Here is a 16,396-nt window from a genome sequence, read left to right as displayed (position 1 = left end):
TATAATTCAGTAATTTGAGAGTAAAACAAGCATCATTTATGTCTACAATTCCTTTATCCAAAAGGATTACTTATTTTCCATGCTCTTATCAATAGCTTTTATTCAAATTGTAAATTACAGTGCGTGGAGAATGGTGATATTTTCTTTCCGGAAGAAGTCAAGTAGGCGCCTTTTCTACTTGGAACCGGCAGGTTCGCTTGACCTTACTCATGGTTTCCTCACGTGTTGTCACGCCCTGGTCGAAGTATTTTGTGTTTATCTTCATGTATTTGGTCAGGCCAGGGTGTGGCATGGGTTTTTGTATGTGGTGTGTATGTATTGGGATTGTAGCTAGTGGGTGTTCTAGTTAAGTCTATGGCTGTCTGAAGTGGTTCTCAATCAGAGGCAGGTGTTTATCGTTGTCTCTGATTGGGAACCATATTTAGGCAGCCATATTCTTTGAGTTTTTCGTGGGTGATTGTCCTTAGTGTCCTTGTTCCTGTCTCTGTGTTAGTTTACACTAGTATAGGCTGTTTCGGTTTACGTTACGTTTATTGTTTTGTAGTGTTTGTATTTAGATTCGTGTTAAGTTTGTTCATTAAACATGGATCGCAATCTACACGCTGCATTTTGGTCCGACTCTCCTTCACCACATGAAAACCGTTACACGTGTAAAGGTGGTGGAATTATGAGGGAATGAAGTCAAGGTCAGAATACGGTGTAGCTGTAGACACACCTCCGCCATGCCTTCATTTATTCCATCTCCACCCAAAACGAATAGTGGGTGAACATCACACTAATCTAATCTAAGTTCAAGGTCAGAATATGCGGAGAGTGAAAAGTGCGTAAAGAGGGAGTTATGTTCCATTTACACACGCTTAACTACGGTCGGAATCGGGCCCATAGGTTTTAGCTGTGTTTCTGTTTGTTAGATAGAGTAGTATGTAAGTTCAGTGCTTTTGGGTCAGGGGTCAATGTCTGTGTGTCATGCACACACACACACACACACACACACACACTCACACATCGTGACTTTTGTTTTTTCATGCAGCTTGGCTGAGTTTTTAATTATTATTATTATTATTAGTAGTAGTAGTATGACTATTTATTACACTTCTATAGTGCTTTTCTTTGCTTATTTGAGCTGTTCTTGCCATAATACGGACTTAATCTTTTACTAAATAGGGCTATCTTCTGTATACCACCCCTACCTTGTCACAACACAACTGATTGGCTCAAACGCATTAAGAAGGACAGAAATTCCACAAATGAACTTTTAACAAGGCACACCTGTTAATAACTTCTTGATACACCCATCCCTTAGGCGGGATCATTTCCCTCAACACCTGCCGAATTGCAGCGCGCAAAATTATAATTAAATTACTAAAAATATAAATTTTCATGAAATCACAAGTGCAATATAGCAAAACACAGCTTAGCTTGTTGTTAACGCACCTGGCGTGTCAGATTTCAATACAGCTTTTCGGCGAAAGCATAACAAGCGTTTATGTAAGAACATCTCTCTCAGTAGACAAAATATTTCAAACACTAGCAGCCAAGTAGATTGGTCACGAAAGTCAGAAAAGCAATAGATTAAATCGCTTACCTTTGATGATCTTCGGATGTTTGCACTCACGAGACACCCAGTTACACAATAAATGTTCCTTTTGTTCCATAAAGATTATTTTTATATCCAAAATACCTCCATTTGTTTGGCGCATTATGTTCAGAAATCCACAGGCTCGAGCGGTCACGACATCGCAGATGAAAATTCCAAATAGTATCCGTAATGTCCTCAGAAACATGTCAAACATTTTTTATAATCAAGCCTCAGGTTGTTTTTAAAATATACAATCGATAATATATCAACCGGGACTGTCGCTTTTTCAATAGGAGAGGGAGAGACAATGGCTGCCCCACTCGGTTGCGCAAGCAAAACTCTGCGAACACCCAGCTATCCACTGACGCGATGTTATCTTTCTCGCTCATTTTTAAAAATAAAAGCCTGAAACTATGTCTAAAGACTGTTGACACCTTGAGGAAGCCATAGAAAAAGGAATCTGGTTGATATCCCTTTAAATGGAGGCAAGGCATCCAATGGAACAGAGAGCTTTCAGGAAAAACAGCACTTCCTGGTTTGATTTTCCTCAGGTTTTCGCCAGCAATATCAGTTCTGTAATACTCACAGACAATATTTTGACAGTTTTGGAAATTTTAGAGTGTTTTCTATCCTAATCTGACAATTATATGCATATTCTAATTTCTGGGCCTGAGAAATAGGCAGTTTCAAATGGGTACGTTTTTTAGCCAAAAATGAAAATCCTGCCCCATACACTCGAGAAGTTAATTGAAATGCTGGTGAAATGCAGGTGTCTATCTCATGAAGCTGGTTGAGAGAATGCCAAGAGTGTGCAAAGCTGTCATCAAGTGGCTACTTTGAAGAATCTCAAATATAAAATACATTTTGATTTATTTAACACTTTTTTGGTTACTACATGATTCCACATGTGTTATTTCATAGTTTTGATCTCTTCACTATTATTCTACAATGTAGAAAACAGTAAAAATAAAGAAAAACTCTTGAATGAGTTGGTGTGTCCGAACTTTTGACTGGTACTGTATATAAATACATATTCAATAAAGACTCAATGTTATCAAAAACAAAACAGCTGATTTAAAAACAACACTTCAAAATAACAAAATGTGTACATAATGTATTGATAGGAGCTCTACTTAGTCTGCCAATAGGGCGTCATGGCAACTTTATGGGCTACTGATGCTGTAAGCTATTCAATATCGCCTGAAAAATACACTTCACTTCCAGATATTGACGTTCATGGTTGTTATTTGTTCAGATTTGATTATTGGATTCGTGCTTTCTGGAACTTGCATTATACACTCTATCCGCTGGGTTTTGAAGGCACTTGAATGTTGCCTTTTTCACCACTTGTCGTCACTGTTGACCGTTAGTGTGAGAAATGTTCACCTATCTTGGTCCCTCCCGGTTTCAGAGGATGAGGAGATATTTTGTGGCTTTGTTACAGAGACACAGGGCGTGAGAGAGACTAGTCGGAGAATAGATCAGTCTGTTTATACCGTCTACAAATGTAGTCGGATTTGACAAATACCTTATTCAAAACCTAGATTTTTTTGAACATAATTTCATCTCTTTGGATCTATGCTTGGCACACCTTCGATGCAAATATGTGTTTACCGAATAGAAGGAGCTCTATTGTGACGTATTTAGTGCTTGTGCTGCTGGAGTGTTACTGGGAAGCGGTGTCCGGGCAGCTCTCCTACTCCGTCTCAGAGGAGGTAAACCCGGGGACTTCCGTGGGAAATATCGCTAAGGATCTAAACCTCAATGTCCAGGATTTGGAGTCGCGTATGTTTCAGATTGTCACCGGATCCAAGAGAAAGTATTTCGCGGTAAATCTAAAGACTGGTGTTCTATATGTGAATGAGAGAATAGACAGGGAGGAGCTCTGTGCAAATGCTCCTAAATGTACAGTCAGTGTAGAGGCCGTTATCAACAATCCGTTGAAGCTTTACCGTGTAGAAATGCATATTTTAGATACAAATGATAATGCACCGACTTTCACTGCTAAATCACAAAGTATAGACATTGCAGAGAGCACGTTGTCTGGGGTTAGATTCCCCCTACTATCGGCCTATGATGCTGATGTGGGGAAGAACGGTATCAATACATACAAGCTTAGTTCTAATGAATATTTTTCCTTAGCGGTGCATAAAGGAGGAGGTAGTGTGTCTGCTGAGTTGGTGCTGCAGAAAGCTTTAGACCGAGAGAAACAGCCTGTGATCCAGCTCACACTGACCGCTGTAGATGGAGGAAATCCTCCGAAGTCTGGTACTTCAGACATAATGATTCATGTGCTGGATAATAATGACAACACCCCGGTGTTTACAAAATCGTTGTATAAGACTCGACTTTTGGAAAATGTGCCGATTGGGACAACATTATTAACTCTTAACGCGACAGACCCAGATGAAGGAACGAACAGCGAGATAATATATTCTCTGAGCAAGAAAGATCAGGACCATATTTTAGATGTTTTCTACATTGACCCAAATACAGGGACAATAACAGTTCAAGGCGAAATAGATTTTGAGGAACACCCTGCCTTTGAGATCCGTGCCCAGGCGAGTGACAGAGGGCAGCCCCCGATGGCATCTCATTGTAAAATACTGGTAGATGTGGTGGACCTCAACGACAATGCCCCTGAGATCACTGTGACGTCACTCTTACACAAAGTGAAGGAGGATGCGAAGGAGGGCACTGCCATTGCTCTCGTGTCTATTCTCGATAAAGATGGTGGCAAAAACGGAGTGGTTCATTGTAAGGTTGAGAATGAGGTCCCTTTTAAGTTAGAAACAAACTATAAAAATTATTATTCTTTAGTGGTCGATGGGCCTCTTGACAGAGAGAGTGATTCTCATTACAATGTCAACATACTAGCTACGGATGATGGGACCCCGCCTCTCTTCAGCACCAGCGTTATTACTGTGCACGTTTCTGATGTGAATGACAACGCTCCTCGCTTCTCAGAAGCCGTGATTAATGTTTATGTGAAAGAGAACAGTCAAATAGGAGAGATAATCACAACAGTGTCTGCAGTTGATGTTGACGTCAATGAAAATGCCCATGTGACCTACTCATTCTTAGAGAGTAACAGCAACTCAGTGCTGCTGTCTACAATGGTCAATATAAACTCAGATACAGGAGATATAGTCAGCCTGCAGTCTTTTAACTATGAGGAGATACAAACTGTCCATTTTAAAGTTCAGGCCACAGACTCGGGTGTTCCTCCGTTCAACAGCAACGTGACTGTGAACGTTTTTATTCTGGATGAGAATGACAACAGTCCTGGGATTCTCGCGCCCTATTCTGATCACGGCTCCGTTAACTCTGAGAACATTCCCTATTCTGCTGAAGCGGGCTACTTTGTGGCCAAGATCAGGGCTGTAGACTCCGACTCTGGTTACAATGCGCTGCTTTCTTATCACATCTCTGAGCCCAAGGGAACCAACCTCTTCCGAATCGGAACCAGCACCGGGGAACTAAGGACTAAGAGGCGAATGAGTGACAATGACCTGAAAGCTCACCCGTTGGTCGTGGTGGTGTCTGATAACGGAGAACCCTCACTGTCAGCGACTGTGTCTATTGATGTAGTGGTGGTTGAAAGTACAGGTGAAATCCAGACTGAATACAGAAACGTACCAAGAAAGGAGGAGAGCTTCTCTGATTTAAACTTGTATTTGCTGATCGCCATTGCCTCGGTGTCAGTGATATTTTTATTGAGCTTGTTCAGTTTAATAGCTGTAAAATGCCACAGGACAGACGACAGTTTCAAAAGGTACAGCGCCCCAATGATCACCACACACCCTGACGGGAGCTGGTCTTACTCGAAATCTACTCAGCAGTATGACGTGTGTTTCAGCTCAGACACACTGAAGAGTGACGTAGTGGTTTTTCCCGCGCCGTATCCACCTGCAGATGCAGAACTGATCAGTATTAATGGAAATGACACGTTTGACAGGACTCAGACATTACCCAACAAAGAGAAGGTAAGACATCATGTTTTCAGTTGTACCAGAAATGTGTTTTTCTCCTACAGTGCCTTGCGAAAGTATTCGGCCCCCTTGAACTTTGCGACCTTTTGCCACATTTCAGGCTTCAAACATAAAGATATAAAACTGTATTTTTTTGTGAAGAATCAACAACAAGTGGGACACAATCATGAAGTGGAACGACATTTATTGGATATTTCAAACTTTTTTAACAAATCAAAAACTGAAAAATTGGGTGTGCAAAATTATTCAGCCCCCTTAAGTTAATACTTTGTAGCACGACCTTTTGCTGCGATTACAGCTGTAAGTCGCTTGGGGTATGTCTCTATCAGTTTTGCACATCGAGAGACTGAAATTTTTTCCCATTCCTCCTTGCAAAACAGCTCGAGCTCAGTGAGGTTGGATGGAGAGCATTTGTGAACAGCAGTTTTCAGTTCTTTCCACAGATTCTCGATTGGATTCAGGTCTGGACTTTGACTTGGCCATTCTAACATCTGGATATGTTTATTTTTGAACCATTCCATTGTAGATTTTGCTTTATGTTTTGGATCATTGTCTTGTTGGAAGACAAATCTCCGTCCCAGTCTCAGGTCTTTTGCAGACTCCATCAGGTTTTCTTCCAGAATGGTCCTGATGCTGCCACCACCATGTTTGACAGTGGGGATGGTGTGTTCAGGGTGATGAGCTGTGTTGCTTTTACGCCAAACATAACGTTTTGCATTGTTGCCAAAAAGTTCGATTTTGGTTTCATCTGACCAGAGCACCTTCTTCCGCATGTTTGGTGTGTCTCCCAGGTGGCTTGTGGCAAACTTTAAACAACACTTTTTATGGATATCTTTAAGAAATGGCTTTCTTCTTGCCACTCTTCCATAAAGGCCAGATTTGTGCAATTGACTGATTGTTGTCCTATGGACAGAGTCTCCCACCTCAGCTGTAGATCTCTGCAGTTCATTCAGAGTGATCATGGGCCTCTTGGCTGCATCTCTGATCAGTCTTCTCCTTGTATGAGCTGAAAGTTTAGAGGGACGGCCAGGTCTTGGTAGATTTTCAGTGGTCTGATACTCCTTCCATTTCAATATTATCGCTTGCACAGTGCTCCTTGGGATGTTTAAAGCTTGGGAAATCTTTTTGTATCCAAATCCGGCTTTAAACTTCTTCACAACAGTATCTCGGACCTGCCTGGTGTGTGTGTTCCTTGTTCTTCATGATGCTCACTGCGCTTTTAACGGACCTCTGAGACTATCACAGTGCAGGTGCATTTATACGGAGACTTGATTACACACAGGTGGATTGTATTTATCATCATTAGTCATTTAGGTCAACATTGGATCATTCAGAGATCCTCACTGAACTTCTGGAGAGAGTTTGCTGCACTGAAAGTAAAGGGGCTGAATAATTTTGCACACCCAATTTTTCAGTTTTTGATTTGTTAAAAAAGTTTGAAATATCCAATAAATGTCGTTCCACTTCATGATTGTGTCCCACTTGTTGTTGATTCTTCACAAAAAATACAGTTTTATATCTTTATGTTTGAAGCCTGAAATGTGGCAAAATGTCGCAAAGTTCAAGGGGGCCGAATACTTTCGCAAGGCACTGTATCTTTAAAATACACGTTTGCTTTGATGTGCTTCTCATTGTGTTTGGATGATGCAGTCTTTTGATTCGCTGTCTCATTGAAATTATTTGTATGAAATAGACAACATCTTACTGCCTTCACAAGTTGAAATAAACTCCTTGCTTTTCGCTCGCTGTCAAGAGAAACAGACGTGCTCTGTCCAAGGTGCTGAAACATATTACGGTCTTTCACTGCCTGTTTTTGCCAGTTGTTTGAACTAATGTCGTGGATGCGCTTTTTTGTGTTGCCTTTACTCCATTTACAACTTTTCATATGAAGAAGAACATGGCCTACATGTGCTCAGATATTATGGTCTTCAATCAGATTTAGTGTTTGTGTGTCATGGCGTGTAGGCCAAAAAATAAAAACGGAGTTAATGTAAGCTCATACATTCCCCACGTGGCGTCACTGTTGACCGTGGCATTGAGATATTGTATTTTGTGTCTTGAGGCCCCTCCCCGTTTCACAGGGTGAGGACATTTCTCGGGGCTTTGTTACAAAGAGACGCAGGATGAGAGAGAGAGAGACAGAGACTGGTCGGAAGCCACATCAGTGTTTACCGTGTAACAATTCTGGATTGGAAACATATTTCTCGAAGCTTTGATTGTTTGACCTATATTCGTATCTTTGGATCTATGCTTGGCTCACCTTCGATGGAAGTATGTCTTTACCGAATAGGAGATATGTTGTGACGTATTCAGTGCTTTTGCTGTTGGAGTGTTTTTTCTGGGAAGCGGTGTCCGGGCAGCTCTCCTACTCCGTCTCAGAGGAGGTAAACCCGGGGACTTCTGTGGGAAATATCGCTACGGATCTAAACCTCAATATCCTGGATTTGGAGTCTCGCATGTTTCAGATTGTCACCGGGTCCAAGGGAAAGTATTTCGAGGTAAATCTAAAGACTGGTGTTCTCTATGTGAATGAGAGAATAGACAGAGAGGAGCTATGTGCGAAGGCTCCGAAATGTACTGTCAGTGTAGAAGCTATTATCAACAATCCTTTGAAACTCTACCGTATAGAAATTAACATTTTAGATGTTAATGATAATGCCCCATCTTTCAGTGCTAAATCACAAAGTAAAGACATTGCAGAGAACGCATTGTCTGGGGTTAGATTCCCCCTACTATCGGCCTATGATGCTGATGTGGGGAAGAACGGTATCAATACATACAAGCTTAGTTCTAATGAATATTTTTCCTTAGCGGTGCATAAAGGAGATCGTGTGTCTGCTGAGTTAGTGCTGCAGAAAGCTTTAGACCGAGAGAAACAGTCTATGATCCAGCTCACACTGACCGCTGTAGATGGAGGAAATCCTCCGAAGTCTGGTACTTCAGACATAATAATTCATGTGCTGGATATTAATGACAACACCCCGGTATTTACAAAATCGTTGTATAAGACTCGACTTTTAGAAAATGTGCCGCTTGGGACAACATTATTAACTCTTAACGCGACAGACCCAGATGAAGGAACGAACAGTGACATTGTATATACTCTGAACAAAGAAGATCAGGACCATGTACTAGATGTTTTCCATCTTGACCCAAATACAGGGACTTTAACAATTAAAGGCAATATAGATTTTGAGGAACACCCTGCCTTTGAGATCCGTGCCCAGGCGAGTGACAGAGGCCAGCCCCCAATGGCAGCACACTGTAAAGTGTTGGTAGATGTGGTGGACCTCAACGACAATGCCCCTGAGATCACTGTGACGTCACTCTTAGACACAGTGAAGGAGAACGCCATGGTTGGCACTGCAATTGCTCTCGTGTCAGTCCTCGATAAAGATGGTGGAAAAAATGGAGTTGTCCGTTGTGAGGTTAAGAATAAGGTCCCTTTTAAATTGGAGACAAACTATAACAACTATTATTCGTTAGTTGTAGATGGGCCTCTTGACAGAGAGAGTGATTCTCATTATAATGTCACCATCACAGCTACGGACGAAGGGACTCCGCCTCTCTCCAGCACCCGCGTTATTACTGTTAACCTTTATGACGTGAATGACAACGTTCCTCGCTTCTCAGAACCCGTGATTAATGTTTATGTGAAAGAGAACCGTCCGGTTGGTGACGTCATTAAAACCGTGTCTGCAGTTGATGTTGACGTCAATGAAAATAGTCAGGTGACCTACTCATTCTTAGAGAGTAAAAGCAGCTCAGTACCGCTGTCGACAATGGTCAATATAAACTCAGTGACAGGAGATATAGTCAGTCTGCAGTCTTTTAACTACGAGGAGATAAAAACGTTCCAGTTTAAAGTTCAGGCCTCAGACTCTGGTGTTCCTCCTCTCAGCAGCAACGTGACTGTGAACGTTTTTATTCTGGATGAGAATGACAACAGTCCTGGGATTCTCGCGCCCTATTCTGATCACGGCTCCGTTAACACTGAGAACATTCCCTATTCTGCTGAAGCGGGCTACTTTGTGGCCAAGATCAGGGCTGTAGACTCGGACTCTGGCTACAATGCGCTGCTTTCTTATCACATCTCTGAGCCCAAGGAAACCAACCTCTTCCGAATCGGAACCAGCACTGGGGAACTAAGGACTAAGAGGCGAATGAGTGACAATGACCTGAAAACTCACCCGTTGGTGGTGTTGGTTTCTGATAATGGAGAACCCTCACTGTCAGCGACTGTGTCTATTGATGTAGTGGTGGTTGAAAGTACAAGTGAAATCCAGACTGAATCCAGAAACGTACCAAGAAAGGAGGAGATCTTCTCTGATTTAAACCTGTATTTGCTGATCGCCATTGCCTCGGTGTCAGTGATATTTTTATTGAGCCTGTTCAGTTTAATAGCTGTAAAATGCTTACGGACAGACGACAGTTTTAAAAGATACAGCGCCCCAATGATCACCACACACCCTGACGGGAGCTGGTCTTACTCTAAATCTACTCAGCAGTATGACGTGTGTTTCAGCTCAGACACACTGAAGAGTGACGTAGTGGTTTTTCCCCCACCATTTCCGCCTGCAGATGCAGAACTGATCAGTATTAATGGAAATGACACGTTTAACAGGACTCAAACATTACCCAACAAGGACGAGGTAAGGAACATAGTTTTCACTTAACCCAGAAATCAATTAGTCTCATATCCTTCAATTATACTTTTTTCCTGTATTTTTTGTACTTCTTAATGTCTTTGTATTACGTTGACCTTTCTTTCTCATTTGAATGTTCAATGAAATAATAGAGATCTTGCTGTCTGTAAAAGTTCAAATGTTTTACTGTTCTCGCGCTGTGAAGTGAAGCACACGGGTGCTGTCCATGGTGCTGAAAATCATCAAAGTCTTCGGCTGCGTGATTTTGCCAGTTATTTGAAGTAATTTTGTGAATACGTATTTTTGCTATAATTAGCAGACATTTTAGCAAACATTTTTAAATGAAATAGCACATAAATGTTTCGTCGTCATGCTTATATTGTGTTTGGATGGGTGTCATTGTGATATTCGGAGTTGGTGTATGCTTGTGCATTCACCACCTGGCGTCACTATTGACCATGGCATTAAGATATTATATTCGAGTCTCGAGGCCCCTCCCAGATTCAGACGGTGGGAAGACTTTTCAGGGCTTTGTTACAAAGAGACCCAGGACGAGAGAGAAGCGGAGTGGTCGGAAGCCACATCAGCTTTTACCGTAAAAATATTCAGCTGGATTTTAAACATTATTTTTCGATGCTTGGATTAATTGACGCATAATCGTCTTTTTGGATCTATGCTCGGCTCACGTTCGATAAAATGATGTCTTTGTCGAATAGAAGGAGCTCTATTGTGACGTATTTAGTGCTTGTGCTGCTGGAGTGTTACTGGGAAGCGGTGTCTGGGCAGCTCTCCTACTCCGTCTCAGAGGAGGTAAACCCGGGGACTTTCGTGGGAAATATCGCTAAGGATCTAAACCTCAATGTCCTGGAGTTGGAGTCGCGTATGTTTCAGATTATCACCGGGTCCAAGAGAAAGTATTTCGAGGTAAATCTAAAGACTGGTGTTCTCTATGTGAATGAGAGAATAGACAGAGAGGAGCTCTGTGCGAAGTCTTCGAAATGTACAGTCAGCGTAGAGGCCGTTATCAACAATCCGTTGATGCTTTACCGTCTAGAAATGAACATTTTAGACGTTAATGATAATGATCCGTCTTTTAGAATACATTCTCAAACTTTAGACATTGCTGAGAGCACATTACCTGGACTTAGATTCGCTCTGTCGGAGGCCTCTGATGCTGATGTGGGTAAGAATGATGTAAGCACATACAAGCTTAGTCCGAATGAATACTTCTCGCTTGATACACACAAAGGGGGAGGTAGTGTGTCTGCTGAGTTAGTGCTGCAGAAAGCTTTAGACCGAGAGAAACAGCCTGTGATCCAGCTCACACTGACCGCTGTAGATGGTGGAAATCCTCCGAAGTCTGGTACGTCACAGATGATTGTTCATGTTTTGGATAACAATGATAACGCTCCAGTTTTTAGTAATTCATTATACAAGACCCGAATTTTGGAAAATGTGCCCCTCGGCACAACGATCATCACCTTAAATGCCACCGATGTCGATGAAGGTACAAATAGTGAAATTGTGTACTCTCTTAGGAGCAAGGAACAGGACCATTTCTTAGATATCTTTCAAATAGACTCTAAAACAGGTATCATTACAGTTAAAGGGAATATTGACTTCGAGGAAATACCTGCGTTTGAGATCCGTGCCCAGGCGAGTGACAGAGGCCAGCCCCCGATGGCATCGCACTGTAAAGTGTTGGTGGAAGTGGTGGACCTCAACGACAATGCCCCTGAGATCACGGTGACGTCACTCTTAGACACAGTGAATGAGGACGCCAAGGTTGGCACTGCCATTGCTCTCGTGTCAGTCCTCGATAAAGATGGTGGAAAGAATGGTGTTGTCCATTGTGAGGTTAAGAATAAGGTCCCTTTTAAATTGGAGACAAACTATAAAAACTATTATTCGTTAGTTGTAGATGGGCCTCTTGATAGAGAGACGGCTTCTCAGTATAATGTCACCATCACAGCTACGGATGAAGGGACCCCGCCTCTCTCCAGCACCAGCGTTGTTACTGTGCACGTTTCTGATGTGAATGACAACGCTCCTCGCTTCTCAGACCCCGTGATTAACATTTATGTGAAAGAGAACAGTCCGATAGGAGATGTAATCAAAACGGTGTCTGCAGTTGATGCTGACGTCAGTGAAAATAGTCATGTGACCTACTCATTCTTAGAGAGTAACAGCAACTCACTACCGCTGTCTACAATGGTCAATATAAATTCAGATACCGGAGATATAGTCAGCCTGCAGTCTTTTAACTATGAGGAGATAAAAACATTCCATTTTAAAGTTCAGGCCTCAGACTCTGGTGTTCCTCCTCTCAGCAGCAACGTGACTGTGAACGTTTTTATTCTGGATGAGAATGACAACAGTCCTGGGATTCTCGCGCCCTATTCTGATCACGGTTCCGTTAACACTGAGAACATTCCCTATTCTGCTGAAGCGGGCTACTTTGTGGCCAAGATCAGGGCTGTAGACTCCGACTCTGGTTACAATGCACTGCTTTCTTATCACATCTCTGAGCCCAAGGGAACCAACCTCTTCCGAATCGGAACCAGCACAGGGGAGCTAAGGACTAAGAGGCGAATGAGTGACAATGACCTGAAAACTCACCCGTTGGTCGTGTTGGTTTCTGATAACGGAGAACCCTCACTGTCAGCGACTGTGTCTATTGATGTAGTGGTGGTTGAAAGTACAGGTGAAATCCAGACTCAATACAGAAACGTACCGAGAAAGGAGGAGAGTTTCTCTGATTTAAACCTGTATTTGCTGATCGCCATTGCCTCGGTATCAGTGATATTTTTATTGAGCCTGATCAGTTTAATAGCTGTAAAATGCCACAGGACAGACGACAGTTTCAAAAGGTACAGCGCCCCTATGATCACCACACACCCTGACGGGAGCTGGTCTTACTCCAAATCTACTCAGCAGTATGACGTGTGTTTCAACTCAGACACACTGAAGAGTGACGTAGTGGTTTTCCCCGCACCGTACCCACCTGCAGATGCAGAACTTATCAGTATTAACGGCAACGAAACGTTTAACAGGAATCAGACATTACCCAACAAAGAAAAGGTAAGAAATGCCGTTTTTTCTAAACATATTAATACTTTTCTATTCTTTACTGAACATGTTTTCCTTGTTTCATGCTTCTCAATGTTTTGATGATGTTGACATTTACTTCACTGTCTCATCTGAATGTTCAGTGAAATAACGGACTTCTTAATTACTTTACAAGTTTTAAATACGGCTTGGTTTTTACCCGCTGTAAATTCAAACTTTGGTGCTCTGTCCATGGTGCTGAACGCCATCGTGCTCAAACATTGGTTGTTTACTTGAGCGAATAGCTTTTTTGTCGTTTTGTAGGCCTGTATTTTGTAGACCCTGACATGTAGTGCAGAACTTAAATTAAGTTATCGGATATATTATTGTTCAAATGCACAGGTTTTGCCTTTGTGTCGTAGAATAATGTGATTTTCTGAATAATTATTGTAAACTCGTTCCGGTGCCACGTGGCGTCACTATTGACCGTGGCTTTGAGATTTTATATGTGAGTCTCTAGGCTCCTCCCAGCATCAGATGGTGAGGAGATTTCTGGGGGCTTTGTTACAAAGAGAGGAAGAACGAGATAGATACTGCTGTCGGAGGCGACATGGTGTTTACCGTGTAGAAATTCGATTTGATTAATATATTGTTTTATGCTTTGATTGATTGAAGGATACTCATCTCTTTTGATCTATGCGTGGCTCACATTCGATGGAATTATGTCTGTACCGAATAGAAGGAGCTCTATTGTGACGTATTTGGTGCTTGTGCTGCTGGAGTGTTACTGGGAAGCGGTGTCTGGGCAGCTCTCCTACTCCGTCTCAGAGGAGGTAAACCCGGGGACTTCCGTGGGAAATATCGCTAAGGATCTAAACCTCAATGTCCTGGAGTTGGAGTTGCGTCTGTTTCAGATTGTCACCGGGTCCAAGAGAAAGTATTTCGAGGTAAATCTAAAGACTGGTGTTCTCTATGTGAATGAGAGAATCGACAGAGAGGAGCTCTGTGCAGAGGATCTAACATGTACAGTCAGTGTAGAGGCTGTTATCAGGAATCCGTTGAAGCTTTATCGAATAGAAATAAATATTATAGACGTTAATGATAATTCCCCGTCTTTTCCTACGAGGTCCCAACATATCAATATAACAGAAAACACATTAACCGGTGCTAAATTCCCCCTAAAATCCTCTCATGATGCGGATGTTGGTAAGAATACCGTTAGTACATACAAGCTTAGTCACAATGAATATTTTTCTCTAGCTACACACAAAGGAGGAGAGAGTGTGTCTGCTGAGTTAGTGCTGCAGAAAGCTTTAGACCGAGAGAAACAGCCTGTGATCCAGCTCACACTGACCGCTGTAGATGGTGGAAATCCACCGAAGTCTGGTAGTATGGCTGTTATAGTTAATGTGTTAGACATAAACGACAACTCACCTGTTTTCAGTAAATCGCTGTACAAAGCCAGTGTTTATGAAAACGTACCGATTGGAAACTCAATAATAACACTAAATGCTACTGATTTAGATGCAGGACCAAATGGTGAAGTGTTTTTTTCATTTAGCGAGTTTGGAAAAGGCAACTTTGCTGATATTTTTGTAGTAGACACAAAAACTGGGACTGTTACAAACAAAAGAAAAATAGATTTTGAAGAAAATAAAGGTTTTGAAATCCGTCTTCAAGCAAATGATGGGGCCAACCCTCCGATGACATCTCACTCCAAATTGTTGATTGAAGTACTAGACATAAACGATAATGCCCCTGAGATATCAGTAACGTCACTCTTAGACACAGTAAAAGAGGACGCTAAGGTGGGCACTGCAATTGCTCTCGTGTCAGTCCTCGACAAAGACGGTGGCAAAAATGGGTTGGTACATTGTGAGGTTAAGAATAAAGTCCCCTTTAAATTGGAGACAAACTATAAAAACTATTTTTCATTAGTAGTAAATGGTCCTCTAGACAGAGAGAGCGCGTCTCATTACAATGTTACCATCGCAGCTACGGATGAAGGGACCCCGCCTCTCTCCAGCACCAGCGTTATTACTGTACACGTTGCTGATGTGAATGACAATGCTCCTCGCTTCTCAGAACCAGTGATTAACGTTTATGTTAAAGAGAACAGTCCGATAGGAGATGTCATTAAAACCGTGTCTGCAGTTGATGCTGACGTCAATGAAAATAGTCATGTGACCTACTCATTCTTAGAGAGTAAAAACAACTCAGTACCGCTGTCTACAATGGTCAATATAAACTCAGTCACTGGAGATATAGTCAGCCTGCAGTCTTTTAACTACGAGGAGATAAAAACTTTCCAGTTTAAAGTTCAGGCCACAGACTCTGGTGTTCCTCCTCTCAGTAGCAACGTGACTGTGAACGTTTTTATTCTGGATGAGAATGACAACAGTCCTGGGATTCTCGCGCCCTATTCTGATCACGGCTCCGTTAACTCTGAGAACATTCCCTATTCTGCTGAAGCGGGCTACTTTGTGGCCAAGATCAGGGCTGTAGACTCCGACTCTGGTTACAATGCGCTGCTTTCTTATCACATCTCTGAGCCCAAGGGAACCAACCTCTTCCGAATCGGAACCAGCACCGGGGAACTAAGGACTAAGAGGCGAATGAGTGACAATGACCTGAAAGCTCACCCGTTGGTCGTGGTGGTGTCTGATAACGGAGAACCCTCACTGTCAGCGACTGTGTCTATTGATGTAGTGGTGGTTGAAAGTACAGGTGAAACCCAGACTCAATACAGAAACGTACCAAGAAAGGACGAGAGCTTCTCTGATTTAAACTTGTATTTGCTGATCGCCACTGCCTCGGTGTCAGTAATATTTTTCCTGAGCCTGATCAGTTTAATAGCTGTAAAATGCTTCAGGACAGACGACAGTTTCAAAAGGTACAGCGCACCAATGATCACCACACACCCTGACGGGAGCTGGTCTTACTCCAAATCTACTCAGCAGTATGACGTGTGTTTCAGCTCAGACACACTGAAGAGTGACGTAGTAGTTTTCCCCGCGCCGTATCCACCTGCAGATGCAGAACTGATCAGTATTAATGGAAATGACACGTTTAACAGGACTCAAACGTTACCCAGCAAAGACAAGGTAAGACATCATGTTTTCAATTAGCAC

The 16,396-nt window shown here is 42.3% G+C and overlaps 3 protein-coding genes across 11 annotated transcripts in view; all 3 read left to right on the top strand.

Moving 5' to 3' along the window:
• LOC112220813 (protocadherin alpha-C2-like) overlaps positions 1–16,396 on the top strand; it is a 211,359-nt gene that overhangs the window by 107,512 nt on the left and 87,451 nt on the right. The window contains exon 1 of one of the 9 annotated variants that reach the window (XM_024382710.2): positions 10,758–13,298. The exons of the other annotated variants lie outside the window; for them this stretch is intronic. Coding sequence (XP_024238478.2) covers positions 10,914–13,298 — 2,385 coding nt within the window. The 5' untranslated portion in view covers positions 10,758–10,913. Of the gene's footprint in view, positions 1–10,757; positions 13,299–16,396 lie in introns of those variants that run through there. 9 annotated transcript variants of the gene reach the window in all.
• On the top strand, positions 2,561–10,247 carry LOC112220494 (protocadherin alpha-6-like). The gene is made up of 5 exons (XM_042302831.1): positions 2,561–5,627; positions 8,243–8,337; positions 8,734–8,950; positions 9,473–9,840; positions 10,153–10,247. Exons 1-5 carry the CDS (start codon positions 3,184–3,186, stop codon positions 10,245–10,247), a joined length of 3,219 nt encoding a protein of 1,072 aa, XP_042158765.1. The 5' UTR covers positions 2,561–3,183.
• Positions 14,657–16,393, top strand: LOC121840313 (protocadherin alpha-3-like). Its single transcript, XM_042302830.1, has one exon. It carries the CDS (start codon positions 14,657–14,659, stop codon positions 16,391–16,393), a length of 1,737 nt encoding a protein of 578 aa, XP_042158764.1.

The sequence above is a fragment of the Oncorhynchus tshawytscha genome, linkage group LG21 (genome assembly GCF_018296145.1).
Source record: "Oncorhynchus tshawytscha isolate Ot180627B linkage group LG21, Otsh_v2.0, whole genome shotgun sequence".
Lineage (NCBI taxonomy): Eukaryota > Metazoa > Chordata > Actinopteri > Salmoniformes > Salmonidae > Oncorhynchus > Oncorhynchus tshawytscha.
The sequence above is the reverse complement of the archived record's forward strand: the minus strand, read 5'-3'. Positions and strand labels throughout refer to the sequence as shown.

Bases quoted from the DNA above. Each gene is read 5' to 3' on its own strand.
- LOC112220494 (XM_042302831.1), top strand. From the start codon at position 3,184: ATGTGTTTACCGAATAGAAGGAGCTCTATTGTGACGTATTTAGTGCTT. The intron at 8,338-8,733 runs GTATCAATACAT...ACCCAAATACAG, and splicing joins TGCTGATGTGGGGAAGAACG to GGACTTTAACAATTAAAGGC. The intron at 8,951-9,472 runs GTCAGTCCTCGA...TCCTCCTCTCAG, and splicing joins GGCACTGCAATTGCTCTCGT to CAGCAACGTGACTGTGAACG.
- LOC121840313 (XM_042302830.1), top strand. From the start codon at position 14,657: ATGGCTGTTATAGTTAATGTGTTAGACATAAACGACAACTCACCTGTT.